The sequence below is a fragment of the Spinacia oleracea genome, chromosome 4, assembly GCF_020520425.1.
Source record: "Spinacia oleracea cultivar Varoflay chromosome 4, BTI_SOV_V1, whole genome shotgun sequence".
In the NCBI taxonomy this organism is placed as follows: domain Eukaryota; kingdom Viridiplantae; phylum Streptophyta; class Magnoliopsida; order Caryophyllales; family Amaranthaceae; genus Spinacia; species Spinacia oleracea.
Window position 1 is genome coordinate 41,245,889 of NC_079490.1, and position 21,235 is coordinate 41,267,123.

Here is a 21,235-nt window from a genome sequence, read left to right on the forward strand (position 1 = left end):
TGAGAATCAGGAACCATCTAGAAATGTAACCCCGCGTAGATCGCAGAGATATAGGTCTCAACCGGAAAGGTACTTAGATATTTTGACGAACGAGAGCCATGAAGTTTTATTGCTGGAAAGCGATGAACCTGTGACTTACAAACAAGCTATGACGAGCCCTAGCTCCAAGAAATGGCAATAAGCCATGCAATCTGAATTAGACTCCATGTCTGAAAACCAAGTTTAGGATTTGGTCGATTTGCCAGATGGCTACCAAGCAACAGGAAGCAAATGGGTTTTCAAACTGAAAAAGGACAAGGATGGGAAACTAGAAGTTTTCAAAGATAGATTGGTTGCAAAAGGTTACAGGCAAGTCCACTGTGTGGATTACGATGAAACCTTTTCACCAGTTGCAATGCTAAAGTCTATTCGGATAATGTTAGCAGTCGTTGCATATTACGATTACGAAATATGGCAGATGGATGTCACAGCCTGAGGGTTTTGAGGATCCAAAGAATGCTAAAAAGGTATGCAAGCTTAAGAAATCCATTTACGGATTAAAGCAAGCATCAAGGAGCTGGAATATACGTTTTGATGAAGCAGTCAGTGACTTTGGCTTCGTCAAGAACGCAGACGAATCTTGTGTATACAAGAAAGTCAGTGGGAGAAAATTGCTTTTCTAGTATTATATGTTGACGACATATTATTTATCGGAAATGACATTCCTATGTTGAACTCTGTTAAGATTTGGCTTGGGAAATGTTTTTCAATGAAGGATTTAGGAGAAGCACAGTACATACTGGGCATCAAGATTTACAGAGATAGATATAAAAGGATGATTGGACTTAGTCAAAGCACTTACATCAATAAGGTACTTGAAAGGTTCAATATGGCAGACTCCAAACGAGGAATGACTCTAAGCAAGACTCAGTGCCTAAAAACACTGGTTAAGCGTAGACGAATGAGTGGGATTCCATATGCATCATTGATTGGTTCAATAATGTATGCTATGATATGTACACGTCCGGATGTTGCGTACGCACTCAGTGCTACGAGTAGATACCAGTCAGACCCAGGAGAGGCACATTGGACTGCTGCCAAGAATATTCCTAAGTACCTGAAAAGGCACAAAGATGATTTCCTGGTCTATGGTGGAGATGATGAATTAATTGTTAAAGGCTATACGGACGCCAGTTTCCAAATCGACAAGGATGATTTCAAATCACAGTCTGGGTTTTTCTTCTGCCTCAACGGAGGTGCAGTAAGCTGGAAAAGTGCTAAATAGAGCACCATTGCGGATTCTACAACTGAAGCGGAGTACATTGCTGCACATGAAGCAGCAAAGGAAGCTATTTGGCTAAGGAAGTTCATAGGAGAACTTGGTGTAGTCCCCTCCATTAAAGGACCAATAGCTCTGTATTGTGACAATAACGGAGCTATTGCACAGGCAAAGGAGCCTAGACACCACTAGAGAGCCAATCATGTACTTCGTAGATTTCACCTTCTACGAGAGTTCGTTGAAAGAAAAGAAGTCGAGATAAGCAAGATTGGAACTGACGATAACATCTCAGATCCATTAACTAAACCTCTGCCGCAAACGAAGCACAACTCGCACACTGCAGCAATGGGAATCAAGCATGTTGGAGAATGGCTTTGATGTCCTTAATTAATGTTTTAAAGTTTTAGAGTTTAATACTTTGTAAAACGTTTTGGTTAACCATTCATATAAATGAATAGAATTCATTTTCCATTTAATTTGTGGTTTATTAAATGATGAGTCCCTTCAATTTGACGATGTATTCAAGATAGACTGTCAGGACCAGTCCCTGGTCGGAGTTTTCTATATAGGTGGACGCATAGAAAACACTAGACGACTATAATGCAAGATGACTAGTAGTTCTGTTTCTTGAGCTATGTGGACATGGCAATGTCACAATCATTTGCATAGATACTTACTTTGAGAAGACTAGTATCGGACAGACCTATGAAACTTTACTGTAAGAGATGAAAATTTGTCATAAGTAAATTTCATTGAAATTATTAGACACTAATCCTCAATACCTGAGTGATTTGAGATTACTTGTTTGAGAACTGGTTACTTTGACGTTGTCAACCGTCGCACCGTAAAAGGAGGCTATAACGGCAATGCTCGGGTAATCACCTATCAAACAAAGTCTATTCTCAAGATCACAAGATTGGGATTGTCCTCCCATAAACCGGGATGAGATGCTGAAAGTTGTACAAGGCCACTCGGAGAGCTAGAAACTGCAAAATGCATGGTCGTGCTCAGATGAATCATAGGCTATGATTATCTGCTTATTTGATTAGTTGGACTCTGAAACCGAGAAATACCTCTGGACATAATAAGGATGACAACTCTTACCTTATGTTCATGAGCAAGCATTAAGCGACAAAGGAATTAGGCTATTCACACTTGTCCCTAAGGACAAGTGGGAGACCGAAGGAAATAATGCCCTTGGTCCAAGTATGCATTCAATGCTAAGTTTAATAAATTCGGTTCAGTATTAATTATGCAAGTTAATAATTCAGTGAGATCAAGTGAACTATATGCCTAGCTAGAGGCCGCTTCAGTTCAAGTGGAATTAATAATATTAATCCATAGTTTACTCTTGACTGAACCCGTAGGGTCACACAAATAGTACGTGAACGGATCAAGTATTTAAGTGAATTAAATACTCCATTTATGAATATTCGGAATCGACGGATCTCGATTCCAGTGGGAGCTGAAATCGTTAAAAGGCAAATTATGAATACTCCGGAAACGATGATATTGCCGGAAACGGAAATATGGATCGTATCGGAAATATAAATATTATCCAAGTTGTAGATGTTGCCGGAAACGGAAACATGGTACGTATCGGAAAATATTATCGGAAATGGAAATATTGCCGGAATCGGAAATATTGCCGGAAACGGAAATATTGCCGGAAACGGAAATATTGCCGGAATCGGAAATATTATCGGAATCGGAAATAAATTCCGGAATCGGAAATATTAAATATTTGTTCGAAACGGAAATAAATTCCGGGATCCGAAATATTAAATATTGTTCGAATCGGAAATGAATTTCGGAATCGGAAAACGAATCGAAAGCGCTACGTACGAAATAAACATCGGACGAGCTTGCTAGACGCAAGGCCCAGCACGAAGCTAGGCCCGCGCCAGGGATGGAAGCTCTTGGTCAGCACCGATGGGATGAGCTGTCGAATGTGGAAGTTTTAAACATATATTTGGAGCGGACCGTACCTTTGCAAGCTCTCATATTCATGCGGAATGTAAACTATCTTGCTTGGGCTCAAAGAAGGCCTTAAGTGCGGAACATATATTATCATAATAACAAAATGCAGTGGATAATATAAGAGATCCGGGATCAAGCCCCCAAAAAAATAAGGAACATTGTTTGGGAAATCCACTCGGTTGCAAAATTGGCCTCTTTTGCTCTTATCCTTAAAGTCAGTAGATTCTGTGTCCATCAAGCCCATATGCTAGCACATAGGGCAAGAACGAGCATTTTTTTTTATGTAATCGGTTTAATCTAGCACCAATTGTATGTTGGTTTAGTGGTGATTGAGGCTGAACTTGGCAGGGAGTATCATTGTTCGATCCCCGCAACAACAATTGGGAGGGATTGAAACATATCCACCCATAACTCGCCCCGAATCCGAATTAGCCTTAACGGTGAATCTGATGAATCGGGTGCTAACACCAAAAAAAATTGGTTTATCTGACTGTAAAAAAACAAAAACCTCCAATTATGGTCAGGTTTTGGATCGGAGCATGGCTCAACCCGATCAGTATACGCTGTATACCCAAGTCTCCCACAAAGAAAACCGGGGGGTCTTCGATGAGTTCGATCGTTCTCCATCTTCCTCCTCCGTATTCCGTAAGTTTAAAGTTTCTCCCATAGTCCCATTGTTGTCCAGAAAAACAGTCTAGGAATCTGCACAAATCACTCCAAATTTTAGTTCTTAATTCATCTAGAGAGAGATAAAGAAAGAAAATTTGGGAAGAAATGGAGAACGAAGGGACAGAAGCCTTGAAATACGTATGGAAAGGAGCTATACCCCTTCAAATTCACCTCCATGATTCTGAAGTCGCCACTCTTCCTCCTCCTCCCCCAGTTCTGGTCTGCATTTTTTTTTCATTATTCACTTTTGGGTTTTTTCTTTTTTTGTTTTAATTTGCTTTTTGTTGTTGCAGTTTTACTAATCTTTAATCCTGTGATTGTTGGGTTAATTCTAGTTCTTAGTTTGATTGTCATTTTCTTCTTCGTTTGGTCTTTGGTGTGACACTAATTAATGCAATTTGTTGCTGATTTAGGTTTGTTGGGTCTATGCTAGAATCTTTAGTTACTAGTTGGATTGCCAAATGAATATTGTTGTTGTCTAACACTACTCAATCTAACTAAGTTGTTGCCTATTATGGTAGGCTGAGCATTTTACAGAATCCAGTTAGAGGTGATTGTATGTTGTGTCGTCGAACTGAGTAAAGGTGTAAACAGTTTCTTTTTATGTGACGCTCAACAATGGTGGAGCCACTATAGGAGGTGAACTATTATGTAAGTTAGTTTGGGAGGTTAGTAGATTACCTCCAAATGGGGTTAATGGGTTTCCCGACGTCCCGTTGTGTAAAAAGTTTACTTCCAATTGGGGCAGTAGATTCATTGATCTGATTCTGACCACCACTCTCAGAACGAACCACCACTAGTGCCACCTCTATCTGTTGACCAACCCCTTAAATATTAGCCCCTAAATTGATTAATATTATCTCCTAATTCATGAGCATGGCGGTAGTGGAAATTGATGTTGGTGCTTCTGAGTTGAGCAGGTGAAACTTCAATGGAATGAATGATAAACGTTGATACTTTCATGTTTGTGGATTCAAGTTTGTGAAGAGAATTTCCTTTGTTCTGACATGTAGGTCCGAACTTGGTCTCATAATTTAAAAAGTGCAAATCACATCAGGTGCTGTGGTTTTTGTTTTGTGAATGTTTCAAACTAAGGTTTCATTTGTGAAGTAATAGGGATTTGTATTGGAGATCGGAGATCCTCTTGACAGAGAGGTCCAACAATTGAGATTATAAAAGAGGTTGTCCTTAGTTTGTGCATGTTGTTGAAAATATATCCACAAAATTAATAGTGACATCTACTCTATTAGGGTGGACTGGGAAAAGTAGTTTATTTCTTTTTGGATTGAGTGGTGGAGAGAGGATGGACATGATACAATAATCTAAATTATATTTTGATGAATTCATGTTACACCTATGTTTCAGAGAAATGGGATGATATGACTGTTGCATGGATGATCAGTAGTTTGGTCTCATGAATGAAAGGCAAGGAGAGTTTCTGTTGCATAGAAAATAGAAAATCTGATAATGGTGTCATCATCATAAGAAAGCTAGTGACCATGGTCCATGGTGATGGCCTTACTATATTATTATTATTATTTTTTTCTTTCTGTTTTCTTGATTGAAGAGGCAATGGTATTTTTTAACTGAACAAAGTCGGGAAGTTGATATGGCTTCTAATGTGACATGTTTATCTTTTGATTATGTGTGGAGATCATATATTGGATATTGAAATGAGAAATTAGTTAAAAAAGTATGTCTGTGGAGCTGATGAAATTAAAATTTTGGTTTATGGTGAGGACTGACTGAAGGAAATAGGTCCGGTTGTATGTTCTATTGGTAACTATTTTCTCCTTCCACAATCCACACCAATTTCAATGTCTTGCTATTTATGGTGAGAGTATTCTCCTTTGCGCCCCCATAATTTACTGTCAGCGTATTAAGAGTTGAGGCACTATTAGGATATGAAGAGCATATGTGATTTGTCAAAATACATAAATTAGTTTCCTCTTAAATTTTCCTTGTCCTTGCTCTATGAGCTTCTAACAACTAGTTTTTTCTTTTTTAATAGTTTACATCTTTTCTTGTCCTTAACATGATTCTCTTTGCTTTACTCAGACATGAGATTTCCTTGTTTTCATATTTTTATATGTATGCTGCTTGTTTTGGTACTGCAGATATTAGCTCCACGGATAGGTTATCTGCCACTGCTAGCACCTCAAATAAAACCCCTCTTCAGCAGTACACTTCCTCCAGGGGATGATACTGTTTGGTTTGAGTACAAGGGATTACCCCTAAAATGGTATAGTCCTGAACTTATTTTGTGAATGTCAGACTATTATATTGAATAGCATCATCATTGTATTCATGAACTCAAGTTCTTATGAATAAGCTTTATAAACTTTGATCCTCAATTTTTTTTCCTGATGCTACCTTTTGAGGTTTAGCAATTACTCCCTCCGCCCCTAAAAGACTGCCCCATAGGAAAAATACACTTTATTAAGAATTGGGTATAATCAAAAGCAAATGAGTAGGTAGGTTTGTCTTTTAGTTAGATTAAATAATAGTGTGTGAGGAGAGACATATGGAGACCACAAACTAAATAAGGTATGGGGCAAACAAACAGGGATATCCATTTATGGTATATGGGGCAATCTTTTATGGAGGGAGGGAGTATCAAACACCTTTATGGGTTAAAGGTAGTTGCATGTCATGATCAGCATAAATGAAATATCTCAGAGAAACTGGATGATCCTACATTAGATGTTTCTAATGAATGTTGTTTCTCTAGGGAGTATGAGAAACATAGCTTGTTCATGGTGGTGATCTGTTCCCCGGCTGGTTGTTGTTAACAAAGCAGCAGCGCATTTTGATTTGCTTTCTCAAAACTATGGAATTATTTTAATTTTGTAAATGTGCTCATGAGTTGCCGTATCATTATACCTTGCGCATATTGTTTCCATGCCATAACCTTATTTGCAGTGTTATACGACATCACTCACGCAAGTCTTAAACAATATGAGTTACTGACCTATATGTATAGACGAAAGTCATGCAGATGTTATCCTTTCCTATAGTCATAATTGAATAACAGATTTGGAGTTGTCATCACGGGTGTGTCTTTGTGCAGGTATATACCAACTGGCGTTCTCTTTGATCTTCTTTGTGCGGAGCCTGAGAGACCTTGGAATCTTACGGTAAGTTTAACTTGATATTTCTAAAAATTCATTTTATGACTGCAGGAACTGCAGATGAACAAGTAGTTGGACATGTAACTTTGGTTGTGTTTACAGTGCATAATTGCACTGGGCTAGAAATTAAGGATAGGATTCCAAATCATGTGCTTTTTTGGTTAGGGAAACCATCAATTGCATTTTATTTTGTTGTTGTTTCTTAAGCATTTCACAATTTTTGATGGATTTTGTGGCTTGTAGTCTACACTTTATTTTGTCATATCTAGTTGGATTTTGTAAGGGTACTCTGTTTTTCCATTTGTTGTTGTTGCTTCCCCCAATCGAAAAGTTAAAGCCCCTAGCTAAATTAGTCAAAGAGGCTGAATTATGAATCCATGTTGATAACGTCTTTTTTTCTTCTGGCCTGGTTTTATCTTCTTAAACCAAGAATCCATATGGATAACATTAGTCCCCCCCTTCCCCTTTGTGTTAATCTTTTTTTTTTAAAATTTTAAAATTTTTTTTAACCTTTACAGGTGCACTTTAGAGGTTATCCAAGTAACATACTGGCCCCATGTGAAGGCGAAGACGCAGTTAAGTGGAGCTTCATCAACTCTCTGAAAGAGGTAAATTGCATGGAAAACTAAATGCATTTTGTGGCTAGATACATATATATATATATATATTCCCTGCACATGCATCTTTGTGAAGGGAAGCTGTATACTCTGTTATAGGTGCTTGTGACTGTAGAAAATGTATGTTGACTTTCACTTGCTGAGTTACTGATGTGGTTTGTAGTGTGAAGCTCTCAGATTGAATATTAAATCATTGTATACGTTATGAATTTATTCCGCAGCTCTTTCAAAGGATCATCTGGTATTTACTGGAAGGACTTCAGGGGGGGGGGAGGAGTGTAAGAAAATCAGGAAAAGATGGTGGCGGCGGATGGCCTATGAAATGCTAGGAATTGGGGGTGGGGCGGGGAGGAGTATGAGCAAGTCAGGAAAGGATGGTGGTTGCAGTGATGTCTGAGGTGGCCTATGAAATGCTAGGAGTGGGATAACTTTTACCGTCGCATTAAATTTCGTTGGGTGGTTGATGTATGTGTTGGGTGAAGAGAGAGGGAAGGGAGGAAAGATCCTTGTGACCTGTTAGCATGCTCTTTCAAAAGTCCTCTTGGTCGGGAAGTTTTTGTGGTTAAAAGATCGATGGAGAGCATCCTTGAAAGTTTGGACAAACATGATTGATTTTACGGTTTTTACCCAGAAAGAAACTTTTACGAAAGCAAAAACTGCGAACAGGGCTCACTCTAGGATGTTTTGATGTAATTAATATGTTGTAGACAGTTAGACATGGAGGAAGTCATGTTTTTGAACAAAAAAACTGAAAATTGTAGTTATAAAGCTTGAAAATCTCTACCACATTGCATAACCCAGTAATATGAAAAGCTCCATCAGATGATTCAGATCTACTATATACCCATGAAATTATCTAACTAAAGAATATCAAACACAGCCTTCTATGATCACAAATAGCCTAGAATTGCAATGACATATTTTTTCCCTATGAATTTCACGTCTTTGTTCTTTTCAAAATCCAAGAGCACGGGGTATGAAACAACCTGCAGGAACCATATATCCTCTTATATATGGAACTACTTTCTTTGTACATAACTACTTTCTTCACAAAAGTTCAAGAGCCTTACGTTCCACGTGTAATGCATCGGATATAGCCCGTATAGGGAAAGGGCACATCAGGAAGTGTCATAATATTGTTGTTATGGATAGCTTATTTTTTTTAAACTAGTGTCACAATAATATTATGGGTAGCTTGAGCAACAAGAAGAGGTAGTTAGTTATTCTGTAAATAGAGGAGTAGGGAAAGAGAATGCAAGTTGATTATTCTGTCATGTCCATTTACTCTCTCTACCTAAGTTGTATTCCACCATTGATGATTTAATTTAATACAACTACTATCGGTTCCTATCTTGCATACTTAAAACAGTGATTAAGCAATATACAACTCCAATCTACACCATGGAGAAAAAATAGTTTCTTCATTACTTTCTGTTTGGAATCAGGGTGGGGATTAAGAAAGTTGGAATCTTGTAATGATTGGGGGTAAGAGAAAATATTAAATAAATAAGATTCTACTTTATGAACAAAGAAAAGAGAGAGAAATGAATAAAGAAAGAAATTAAGTGGGAATAATGAATTAAATAAGGTGGGTGGGGAAATCAATGGAAATTAAGGTAGGATATGGTAGAAAATTAAATTGTAGAATGGGGGTAGTTTGGGTAAAAACATTTGCAAAAAAAGGAAAAGATTCACAATGGAAAGAATAAAAAGGAACTCCAATTCGGGAAACGGGAAGAACTTTAAGGAACAGAGGGAGTATTATGTAATTGACTTGCTGGCTTTTCTAGCCTGCATAACAACAGCTGTCCAAAAGAAATCCTTCTCATTCGCGCATAAGTGCAAGAATAGTAATATGATTTTCGTAAAATACCAAGCTATGATTTTTAAGTTTTAACTACATAGTGATCAACTGATCAAACCTCGTAGTTATTATGTACTTGTCATTGTTAATTCACTCCGCAGGTTTAGACTTTAGATGGGAAACACCTGCTTTCTTTTTCTGCCTTCAGGAAGTTGGTATGTTTGTTAGTTAAGTTTTCCGCTGTTATCGAGTCATTGAATAATTGCTGATTGTCTTTGTCTTTGCAGGCTACCTACATAATTAATGGAAACTGTAAGAATATTATGAACATGTCACAGTCAGATCAGTTGGAATTGTGGCAATCTTTAATAAATGGTAAGAGAGCTATTCATTAAAGTTAGACAAACAATAACATTTTACTTCATGTGATTTCAATCTCATATGGGAAGAAGCAGAGATATAGATTAGAAATGAGTATTATGAGCATAGCATACTGTTCAAGGCAGCTTCCTTCTTGTCTCTTCCGCAACTGTAAAGGAGAGAGGAACCTCATCTTCAAGTGTAAATATTTAACTTATTTGATTAAACATTGCCGACATCAACTTCCAAACTTCCCCACCCACTTTCATATCCTTTAAGTCCTCTTCTCCAAGAAAATATTTTGTGGCATAACAATGCAATCCATTTCTTAGAATGGAAAAAAGACAGGATCTGGAACGATGTTGTCCCTTCCTGCACCGGTAGGATATGTAGATTCAAAAGGTCTTGCGCACACAAGGTGTACAATAAATTTATTGTACACCAAGATAACTTTTATGCAGTCTTTTGTAACTCTAACTTACTTTTTTGTAACTTTTATATTATAAAAATAAAAAGTTGATAAATAAACATTTTAAAGGGTTAAATGATTAATTTATACATTATTAGTGATTTTGATAAAATAATTTTTATTCAAATGAAAAAATTTATCATTAAAAAATAGATGACTTTTACATATATGAATGTAACTTTTAAACATTTTAAGTCAACTTTACTCTGGTGTACAATATTTATTGTACACCCCTTGTAAATAAGAATTTGTGATGTCGATTTCTCATGGCACTTGTAAATCACAACGGCCAAAATTTTACCGCTGAACCAAATTCTAACAAAGAAATGAGTTTGTGGTTGGGTTTTAGTTTTTCTCTGTGTAAATCTATAGTTGTGTTATGCTTCTCTACTGAAACATACTTTACTGGAACATATACAATTGAGACTTCACAACTTACATTAATTAAACAGGTGTGTGATTGGAGTTCGGTGGATACCGCCTCTTTGCCGTTCCAGCACTTAAGAGCTGTCAATGGGTTGGTTGGGTCAGAATCAGGTCGGCCCATTAATAGACGGGTGGAGATTTTTCCAAGCCAACCCGACCTGTAAACGGGCTGAGATTCTCAACCCAACCCAACCTGTTAATAAATGGGTCGAACCAAGGTTGACCCGTTTAAGTTTTTTTCTCTTGAAGTGAATCGACTTGACTTTAAAATTAAAGGGTAATTTCTTTTGAGGAAAATCTTGTAGTAAAAACTAATACTCCAATATGTATTTGTCAGGAAATAAGAACCTCAAATAATAATTCAATGTTGGAGGAAAAAATGAGAAATAAAATCTTTAAAATAACATTCTACACATCTGTACTACATCCTTGCTTGAATTTGAATAGTGTGAATTAATTTGGCAATAATAATTTGTAATAAATGAATTAAAGAAAGCCAGATGAGTAGGCGACACTCATATGCTAAGAAGGAGTTTGTTATTTACTTTTTCTTCTCGTCTTCCTTCATTGTTATTTAGGAAATGACCATAAATCTAATGCTTTATTTGTTGATGTAGAGAATACGTACATAGAGAATAAATCTAGGTTAAGAATTTTTGAGATGAGATAGAGATGATAGATATTGAGAGAAAAGAGTAGGTACCCTCAACTATTAGGTGTTAGTTTAAAATTTTCATATTTATAATTTATTAAATCTAAAAAGACTCAAAATTTTAAACTGGTTGAGGTGACCCAATTAGTTACTCCCTCTGTCCCAATTTAATTGTCATACTTTCCATTTACGCCGTCCCAATTTAATTGTCACATTTCCTTTTATGGCATGGACCCACTAATATTTTTATTATCTTTCTCTTTTCACTACCCAAAATTATGACCCACATTCTCTCACATTCAATTAGAAAATTCTTTCACTATCTCCCACTACACCTACTTTTCTATTAAACTATAATAGATAAGCATACAACAACTTATCGCATAAAACTCTGTGAAAAGCTTAGTGCGACAATTAAATTTTGGGACGGAGGGAATATATGTGTTAGGCGGGTTGCTTTCGGGTTGAAAATCTCAACCTGACCCAACCCATTTAAAACGGGTTGGGTTGACCCATTTAATTAAATGGGTTTACAATCTTGACCCAACCTTTTATTGTTGGGTTCAGGTTGGGTTGGTGGGTTGGGTCAGCTGGCAACCATCAGTACCAGCAAACAAGTACCAGCAAACAACAGTCTTGGCAATCCAACCATTAATAACATTTAGGGAATTTGTTTACAAAAGCAATGCTTCAAAACTAATCTGTTTCACTCTGGCTGAAACTGGGCAAGGAATTACTTACTAGGACTGCTTTCTTTGTATTTGAAGTTTGAACTGGTAATTTCACCAAAGTGTTTGAAACGGGCTTGACGATTCCCATGAAATGATTGAGGGGGTCAATTTTCTGTCTAAGATTTAAATTATGTATGTTTTGTGCCTTGTCATTTTGCGAGACACTTGAAAGTTGTCTCTGTGCACGCACTTCTGCTGCACGGCTAATCACTATATCAAGATTTAGACAGTATTGTTGTTAAACTTTAAAGTATATGGTTATGAATCTATTGTTAAGCATTGTAATCTCTGTTAGGATTCAGTTATCATGTTCCTTATTTTAGGATTTTCTTGGGAATTCTTACAATTCTCTTCTCTGCTAGCTGAAAGCTACTTCAAGAGGCTTTTTGCTATCACTATTTAGGATATGAAACTCTATGTCAATACCCAATTGTCAAAATTTTGATTCCACACACATTTTAGTGGTTTAAACTCAGTTGACCATCTTTATGATTTCTTCTGGTCACTTCCTCTCCTGAATTCTTCTATTTCATTTTCTTATTATAGATTTTGTACTTTCTAGTGAATGCATCAACAATTTATCTATCTGGTTGTATCAGGAAATTTGGAATCCTTCCTCAAGGTAACATCAAAGCTGAAGCTTGGAGCAGTTGACGATGATTACTCAGCAAAACTGTACCCAACAATAAAACCTTTGTCTGATGCCGGTAATACAGATAATCCTGGTGCCAAAACAGGTAATCATACTATTATGTCAAGTTAGATCTGCTTGGATTTTGCATCCACATTGAGATCTTTTATTTTTGTTTTCCTACAGTTACGTAAATACGCAAATACATTAGGAATTTGAATTTACCATGACTGTTAAATAATTCTGTCAAAGTTAAATAGAAAATTGGGGTTTGCAGGGCTGTATTGGGGGTTTTATACTAGTATAGTAGTAAATGCATGTTAAATTATCAAATTCCTTATAAATCTTAAGCTCTTAAAGGAGGCAATTTTTTACTTGGCCTTGGTATGTGGGGTACATGATGAATTAACTAATTTCCTCACCTGTTTACTTTTCTTTTCTTGATCTCATGTGTTACAGTGATCCTTATTTTGGTTTGGGTGTAAAAAATTTGGAATTTTTTGTTAGGCTCGAGTGATGGTTATAATTTGCAATATTTTGACCCTAGAAAATCTCATTAAACTTACAAAAATTGGATTAGTGGGTGAGGAGTCTGTTCAATGATACTCCCTCCATATTTTTTACGAGTTACATGTCAATTAAGAAAGGACAGTTGAATGTAATATAATAATAAAACGATTGGGGGAGGGAGTAATAAACAAATAGAAAAAAGTATGGTGGGAAAAATAATTTAATCAAAGTAGAGAGGGAGTTTATTGTAGTGGTGGCCCCGTAGGAAAGTATGATATATTAAATAATTAGCGAGTGGGTAGAAAATTTGCCAAAAATAGAAATGTAAATACGGCCGCAATTGTTATATGTAACCCCTAAAAAAATCCGGAGGAAGTATCACATAATGCTAGTTGTAAGATTCTTCAGTTTTTAGTTTGTGCTGTTTTTTGCACTTTTAGGACAACGAGTTGTTCCGTGAAAGAACACAGCTTAAGATCCATACATGTATTTGTGAGGCTTATTTGCGCTTGAGAAAAAGAGTTGATGGATCAATTGCATTGATTGAACTCTAAGTTCCAATAGTGACAGTTCTGCGTACCATTTTAAAATTTAATATTTTGTTCAAAGACCTCGATTTTCTGAATCCATTGTCGTTACTTTCACGCAAATTGATGCTATTAGGTGCATAATTGGGTTCTTCTCTCCAATCACTATGTTTTTTTGTCCTATCTCTACCAAGAATTGAAATTCACTATCACCTTAATGAGCAAGTGACTATAACATTACCTAGAAGAATAAGATCAATTGAATACCCCTGAAAAAGAACACTCTTGGAGTGGAGATAAAGAGCTGAAAAAAATTATCAAGGGAATTTGATATACTTTTTGGCACCCGCCATTTAGAATGGAAACCATACAAGAAGAAAAATATGTAAAATGTAGCGAAAATGAAGAATATAATTACATCAAGCTTCACAAGGAAGTCAAAAATGAAAAATATAATTACATCAAGGTTCACGAGGAGGTGATCGTCAGAAGAACAACAAGAAGAACCTTAGTATTGGCATAAAGGAATATATATCCAAACTCCACAAAAGGTGAAGAACATCTTGCAAATAATTCTTGATGGACACCTTGGATTGTCAAACAGACACATGGATTGGGAAAGGTTAGCGTTTCAAGTACCGGTATAGGAAGAAGCACCAAAGATAGCAGCCTAGTTCCCTCCACCACCCCCACCCCGCCCAAACAAACTAGTAAGCAGAAGTGAAAAGAAATGGAGAGAAGTCAAAGTACCCAATAAATTGGATTAGGGACAATTTAGAAGTCAGAAAAGGAAAATACCAACTCTGACTTAGAACACCAGAGCTTCAATTGTTCAAACTTTTGAATGTCTTGGCATTTTATATTGACTGAGATGTAGTTGTTTTTATCCCCCCGCCTCTTCTTTTGTTTCTGATTAAGTCCAAACGTGAAACTGTTTACACAGAAGGTGAAGGTCACAAGTAACTTTTTGGGTCCATTTTTGTTTCAAATCATTATATTTACCAACTTGTCCTTCGTTCACAACTTTACATTAAAATATGACTAATACACCTATGTTCCCTAGGAAATTGTTTCACTAATACTCTCTTCCCTTTTCCCTTCTTCAAAAATATTACTTTTGTTCTTTACTTTTCTTCACGTGTGGCATGAACTTGTTTTTGGTTTCTTAGGTGAACATTTTGGAGGTACTTGATGTAAAACTATTCCTTCAAAGTTAAATTGCTCTCCCAAGTCCCACCAAATTTTAGGGACGAAGCCAGAAACCTAAAATCAATCTTGATGGGGGCCGGATTTTATGTTGTTTATAAGTTTTATTCATAAATTTACTTGTATTAACTATTGTACAAATATTTCATATTATCTCTATAAAAACCGAAATGGAAAGTACGAAAAAATAATAAAAAGAGGAAAATAGGAAATGATGGTAAAGCAGTGAATTATTTCAGAAATTACTCCACCTGTACTCTTCAATGGAAAGAAGTAAACAAGGCAATTTCCCTACCTCCAGGTGAAAGCAGATGAAGAAAAAGCGGAAAAGAAAAGCAAAAACTGTAAAAGAAAGGTTTTTTCACAAAATACCTAGAGGTTTAACTTAATTCACCGTATACCCTCATGTAGTCATGTTTTTGGTAATTCACCATATACCCCCGAAGGTTTGGAAAATTAACATGACTTGACCTTGCCATTAATTCTCTGTTAGATCTCTCATTTTCATCTTCTTCATCTCTCCTCCATCTTCATCTCTCCTCCACCTTCACCATCAATCTCCGTTAATATAACCTCCTCATTCAAACAAAAAATTACAGAGAAACCCATTTCAATTAAACATTATGAGCATGAATCTCAAATTATCGATTGACGAAACCTTCAATGAAAATCAAAGAGAAATTGAGAGGGAAAAGGGTGAAATCAAAATCTTGAGGCCATCAACAGAGAGTAGACCACTGAGAATGCATTCCTTGTAACCATTTCCGAGAACTATGGCATCGTATTCTTCATCCATGGCGATTTAGCTCATATCAGTTTGAACGTCGAGGAAGAAAAAATAGGGAAAGGGCGAACGAGGGAGGAGAGAGATTAGAAGAGAGGGGAAGCGTTAACTTTTGGGGCTATTCAGCTCAGATCAACTTTCGCCACCTCCTCCTTCCTTCACCTTTACTCTTTTTCTCGCATCGTTTCCTGATTCTTGCCATGACAACCACCATTGCCTCTTTCTCCTCTCGATCTACTTTCTCTCACCCCTCAGTCTTCTCTTTCTGTCTCCTCTTGATCTCCTTTCTCTCTCCTCTCTACGGTTTCCGCCCTCTCCTTCAGATGGCGATATTTCAAGGTGGTGGTAGTGAATTTCGTGTTGGTTGGGTGGGTTTTGAGTGACTGATGGTTATTTCCGGGGTTATGAGGGCGTATTTTGGGTGGGTGGAGGGCGTTTCCAAATGGTGGTGGTGGGCAGTGGCGGAGCTACAGTGTGTCATGTTGGGTCAAGTGACACCATTATTTTACAAAAAAATTAAGCTCTAAATTTTTTTTAAAAAAAATTAAAGAAATTAAGGATGCAACATCTTGAGACCGGGACAGTGAGACATAAGAGAGATGAAGATGTAAATTTCATGCCTTACAAGTTCACCATTGTTGTACCTTTCTTCTTCTCCTAGGGATGGAAATGGGTGGGATTTGGATCGGGTGGAGCATCACCCGCATCCATCACCCGCTTTCATCTGCTCCACCCGGTCCATCCGTCACCCGCTTTACTCATCACCCGCATTCCGTCCATCCATCACCCGCGGGTGAACCGGGTGGATCGGGTGGTATTCGGGTGAAAATTATGAACTATAAAAATTCGCCATCTAATAATATGCATAGTAATTAACCAAAAGAAAAAGGATATATACGTACATTTAATTCCGAAACGTATAATTACTTCTTATCACGCATAACTAATAACCAAAAAAAAAAATATGTACTAACTTTAATAAATAATGGATTTATCAATACATTTTATATTTAAACATTAATATAAATAATATATTTAAAATAAATGGGTGATGGATCGGGTGATAAACGGGGACGGTTCGGGTGATGGATAAAAAAACATCACCCGCATCCAACCCGCATCCATCACCCGCTTCACCCATCACCCGCTTTTCATCCATTTAATTCGGGTTTTCACCCGTTTAATTATAGCGGGTGATCGGGTTAATGGATCATCCACTGGATATTTCCATCCCTATCTTCTCCTTCAAGGCTTCAACTAAAGAGGAAGAAAGTCTGTAAATATGTGTTATATTTTTGCGAAAGAGATAAAGAGGAAGCAGTGTAAAAGTAAAGGTTAAAACAAAAGGAAAGAGTTGGGGCCACACAAATCTGATTTTTGTTTGTCCTTTATTATTTTTAAAAAAATTTCACTTCCATTTTGTCTTTACCAGCGGTTATTGTTAGCTTTCCCTTTCAATTTGGGTTTACCCAACAGTTGTTTATCCAACGGATGAAGGTAATCACGTGCTAGCCTTTCTGACTTTTCAGAACCATAATTATAATTTTTTACGTATTATTTATATTTTCTTTTTAATTCTGATTTTTTTTTTTAATTATTTTTGATTTAAAAATATTTTAAGCTGTTACCCTGGCGCACCAATGTACTACTCCCTATGTCGTCCAATTTTGAAAGTTGTTGTATTTCGCCTCCGTCCTGTATATTTTCAATCTAATTGTAATTGTATGGGGGTATTATTTAACTGTTTTGAAATGTCATTTTTTTTTTGTTAATTATGAATTGAACATTGATTTATACGGGTCAGCGAACAATAGTGACACCATCCGAAAAATCCTGACTCCGCCACTGGTGGTGGGGGGTTTCGGTATTCATTGTAGTTGGGGAGGTGGGTTCAGGTGGGCTGGGCAGAGGAAAGAGGAGACAAAGGTGAGGAGAAAAGATGGTGACTGTAACGGTTATGGCTTGCGGTTGTGAAGATTTGTTGATGAAGGAGAATGGTGGTGGTTATCACTAGTGCTAAGCGGTAGGCGGTAGGAGAGATAAGGGGGCGGCAGGGAGGTGGTTGGTGATGGAGTAGCATGGAGGAGAGGAGAGAGGAACGGGGAGCAGCAATGACTGGCTTCCATGGAGGAAATGGTTTGTGGATAAAGGTAGGAGATAACGGAAACTTGATGGCGTTAGTCAATAAGGATAATTCATGTTAATTTTCCATACCTCAAGGGTATATGGTGAATTACTAAAAACACGAGGGTATATGATGAATTAAGTTAAACCCCCCGGTGTGGTGAAAAAACCGTTAAAAAGAAAATTCCGGATATATTGGCAATCGGACATTGTATCAAATTGTTCTACACTCAAGTCTCAACGACTGCAGCATGCCCCATTTCATTGACTATAGTTACTAGAATAAATACTATATAAATTTTCCAGATTTATGACAAGGCCCGGGGACAGCGGCCGGGTCCCCCTTTTGCCCCAACGTAACGTCGTTACTGCAAATTCCAATGGTAAACAGTAGCGGTTCTTCATTATAGCCTGGGTGGCCCCGGGCGAAAATTTCGCTGGTATTTTTAGTTCTGCACTTCTGCCTCCCCCCCTAAATTTTGAATATAGTTGTATAAATTCCATACTATATTGCTTAATTCTTCGATTGGCCTCCTCGTAGGCTCGTACAAGTGTTCAAGATCTACCACTGGTGGTAAAATCTACTTCCTCCATTCGCATACAAATATTTTTTAAGGTCGTGCACATATATTAAGGAGTTAGTTGTTGCATCAACTTTAAGAACTTAAGAAGTGTTCTGCCAAAAAAAAAAAGAGTTTAAGAAGTGACTAACGATATTGTATTGGTGTTTTAAACTAAGTAATAATAGATTTATATTCTAATTGACAAATAATATGGAACAAATATTAGTCAGTTAAATGATCAGGGTATATGGAACGGGGGAAGTAAGATTAATGGTGCCATTTGTATTCTTCCGTGTGCATGATGGCGCATTACCTTATGGATTAATGTCTCCCTTCTCAGCTCCCTGAGTCTGTTTGTTTATTTTTTTGTTAGTCACAGTCCGCCTATCTGGTACAGCCAAATCAAAAGCCATGTTTGTGAAATTGTGGCAGGTAGGATTCCAGTTCGGCTGTATGCTAGGATTTTTACCAAGGTGTTCGATGACTTGGAAGATGCCCCTGAGATTGACAGCTGGGAGAAAATTTCTTACATAAACAGACCCATTGGACTTGATAAAGATGAAGGTGAGCATTTTTTGTAGATTTATTTTTTGAATTTTGATCTGCCCCTTTTCTTCTTTAGTTCAAATACCGTTAATTTTCAAAGACAATGTGCCTTCAATAATCTAGCCTTTCAGAATTGTCTATTATTCCCGATTTTCCATTGTGGGAAAGATGGCAACAACTGGTGTAACTACTGCAAGCTGTCCTATATTTTCTCAGGCAGTCAACAGTCATGTCATCAGTGGTTTTCTGTTTCTATTTTCATATGTCATTTTTGGCAAGCCTTAATTCTTTTGGTGACTGGCAAGTGGCAACGTCTTTCATCTGTTATGCCCTGTTCTCAGCGGGAGGTTAAATCTCCTGCAAATTACAAAGAAAGCAAATAGAACAATCTGCGAAAAGCTGTCGCCTTTATTTTTCCTTACCTTTTTTTTCCTAAACATAAAATATTCCAATTAAAAAAGATTTTTTCTAAGCAAATTGTTTGTGCTTATTCTAGAAACACAACAGGTTTGACGAGATTTGATTCAGTTGTCAAGGGAGTGGTTGATTTGTTCAAATAAAGCTTTAAAAAAGAATTCTGATTTGTTAATCAAAAAGCTGATTTTTGTTTGTTGATTTTCGATCTATATTTTAACTATGGTTCGGAATTTGGCTGTATAACCTGTATCTATGCCAATTGCCAAGCATAGTTATCACGGTCTTTTATTGTTTTTCACTATGGGGTTTTGGGAGAGATATTAAGGCTGTAATAGAGATTGGATTTTACGAAGTATATTTTAACTGTGGCACGTTTAGGGGAAGAGAAAAACAGCAGTTGAGATGTGTGCCTGTTAGAGTATTTTGGGGAACGAAGTAGGTATTTTAACCCGAAAAGGAAATATGAAAAACAGTTTGGACATCCTTAGGAAGTGTGAAAAACAGAGGGAATATTGAAGTATTGCTGATTAATGCATCACTACAGTTTTGAGATTCCTAGGTATTGTCTTGGAAGGATGGAAGGACCGCTCTTGGTACTGTCTTATTAACTTGTTTTCTATAAAATCTCTTTTTGCTGTAGCTCTGACCATATATAGCAAGTATTTGAGTAGGTCGCTATGTTATACAGATGTCTGTTAATGAACACCTTTTGTAGACGAGTAACTATGATGATATTCCATTTGTTGAAGGAAAATACTCAAAATGTGAAGAACACTGCAGGTAAATGCTTTGCCCTAAGTGATGCTATGAAGACTCTTCTCCCAGAGTACTTTGGAGAAGGCAATAATGAGAAAACAACCGAAGCGGAGGTTAAGGAAGTACATTCAGAAGATGCTGACGACACAAAAGATGTAGAAGAGGCGACTACATCAGTTGGTGAGCATACTGAAACCAAACAACCATCAGTAAGTGCTAAAATCAAACTCATTCGAATTCAAGGCATTGAGCCAAAACCCGAGATCCCGTTCTCTTGGGTAGTCAACAACCTAATGAACCCAGATCACTACCTTCACATATGTGTGTATTTGATTCATTGTTAACATGTCTTTGTTTTAAGAGTATTGTTTCATGTGGACTGGGTAACTCTTTTGTATATGTCACTTCCCCAGTCTTTGGCTTCTATGTTGGTTTCTTTTCTCCGACCCCCGTGTTCTTTGTTTACTCGTGCTATTTGTAAACCCCAAATAGTCTGTAAATAACAAGTTATCAATTGTTCTCTTACAAAGTTTCCATATCAGACTCCCCTTGCTCCAGTAACCTTCTGAGGAGGGTATTCTAATGTTTTGCTTTTCATTATATATATATGTTAGGTTATGATACATATAAATGAATATAAATCATGATAAACCATAAAAGCCAGGATTCCTAATTAATTGCCACATAACAATTAGCATAATTTAGGATGCATACTCTTTGTAGCGTGCCCTCCCTAGCTGCGCCCGAACCGAACAAGAACAAGTCTTTAGGACTCCAAGTGTCGTCCCTCCGTAGATAGTCCACAACACGCTCGGATCCGCCTTAGGTTTAATTAACTAGAATTGCGCCAAAGGTACTATGTGTTTTTCGGTTTTTATGACAAATAATAGTATGAGTTTTAAGCCTAAAACTTGAATGAATACTTGAAGAACTCGTTATAAATTGTGAACCATGATCACCTACATGAGTTAGGGTTTCCTAACTTGTTTGTCAGTTGGATTATTAACGGAGCTCCAATCAGTCGCTCCTCGCTGGAATGAGGGTAGAACAGTCGCAAAAACCACTTAAATGGAA

General features: G+C 37.0%; 1 protein-coding gene across 1 annotated transcript; it reads left to right on the top strand.

Annotated features, from left to right (window-relative positions):
- Positions 1 to 3,774: 3,774 nt before the first annotated feature.
- On the top strand, positions 3,775 to 20,704 carry LOC110795343 (autophagy protein 5). The gene is made up of 8 exons (XM_022000350.2): positions 3,775 to 4,126; positions 6,025 to 6,149; positions 6,978 to 7,044; positions 7,557 to 7,646; positions 9,747 to 9,834; positions 12,697 to 12,834; positions 18,875 to 19,006; positions 20,186 to 20,704. Exons 1-8 carry the CDS (start codon positions 4,013 to 4,015, stop codon positions 20,503 to 20,505), a joined length of 1,074 nt encoding a protein of 357 aa, XP_021856042.1. The 5' UTR covers positions 3,775 to 4,012; the 3' UTR covers positions 20,506 to 20,704.
- Positions 20,705 to 21,235: the final 531 nt, after the last annotated feature.

Bases quoted from the DNA above. Each gene is read 5' to 3' on its own strand.
- LOC110795343 (XM_022000350.2), top strand. From the start codon at position 4,013: ATGGAGAACGAAGGGACAGAAGCCTTGAAATACGTATGGAAAGGAGCT. The intron at 9,835-12,696 runs GTAAGAGAGCTA...TGGTTGTATCAG, and splicing joins GTGGCAATCTTTAATAAATG to GAAATTTGGAATCCTTCCTC. The intron at 19,007-20,185 runs GTGAGCATTTTT...AGAACACTGCAG, and splicing joins TGGACTTGATAAAGATGAAG to GTAAATGCTTTGCCCTAAGT.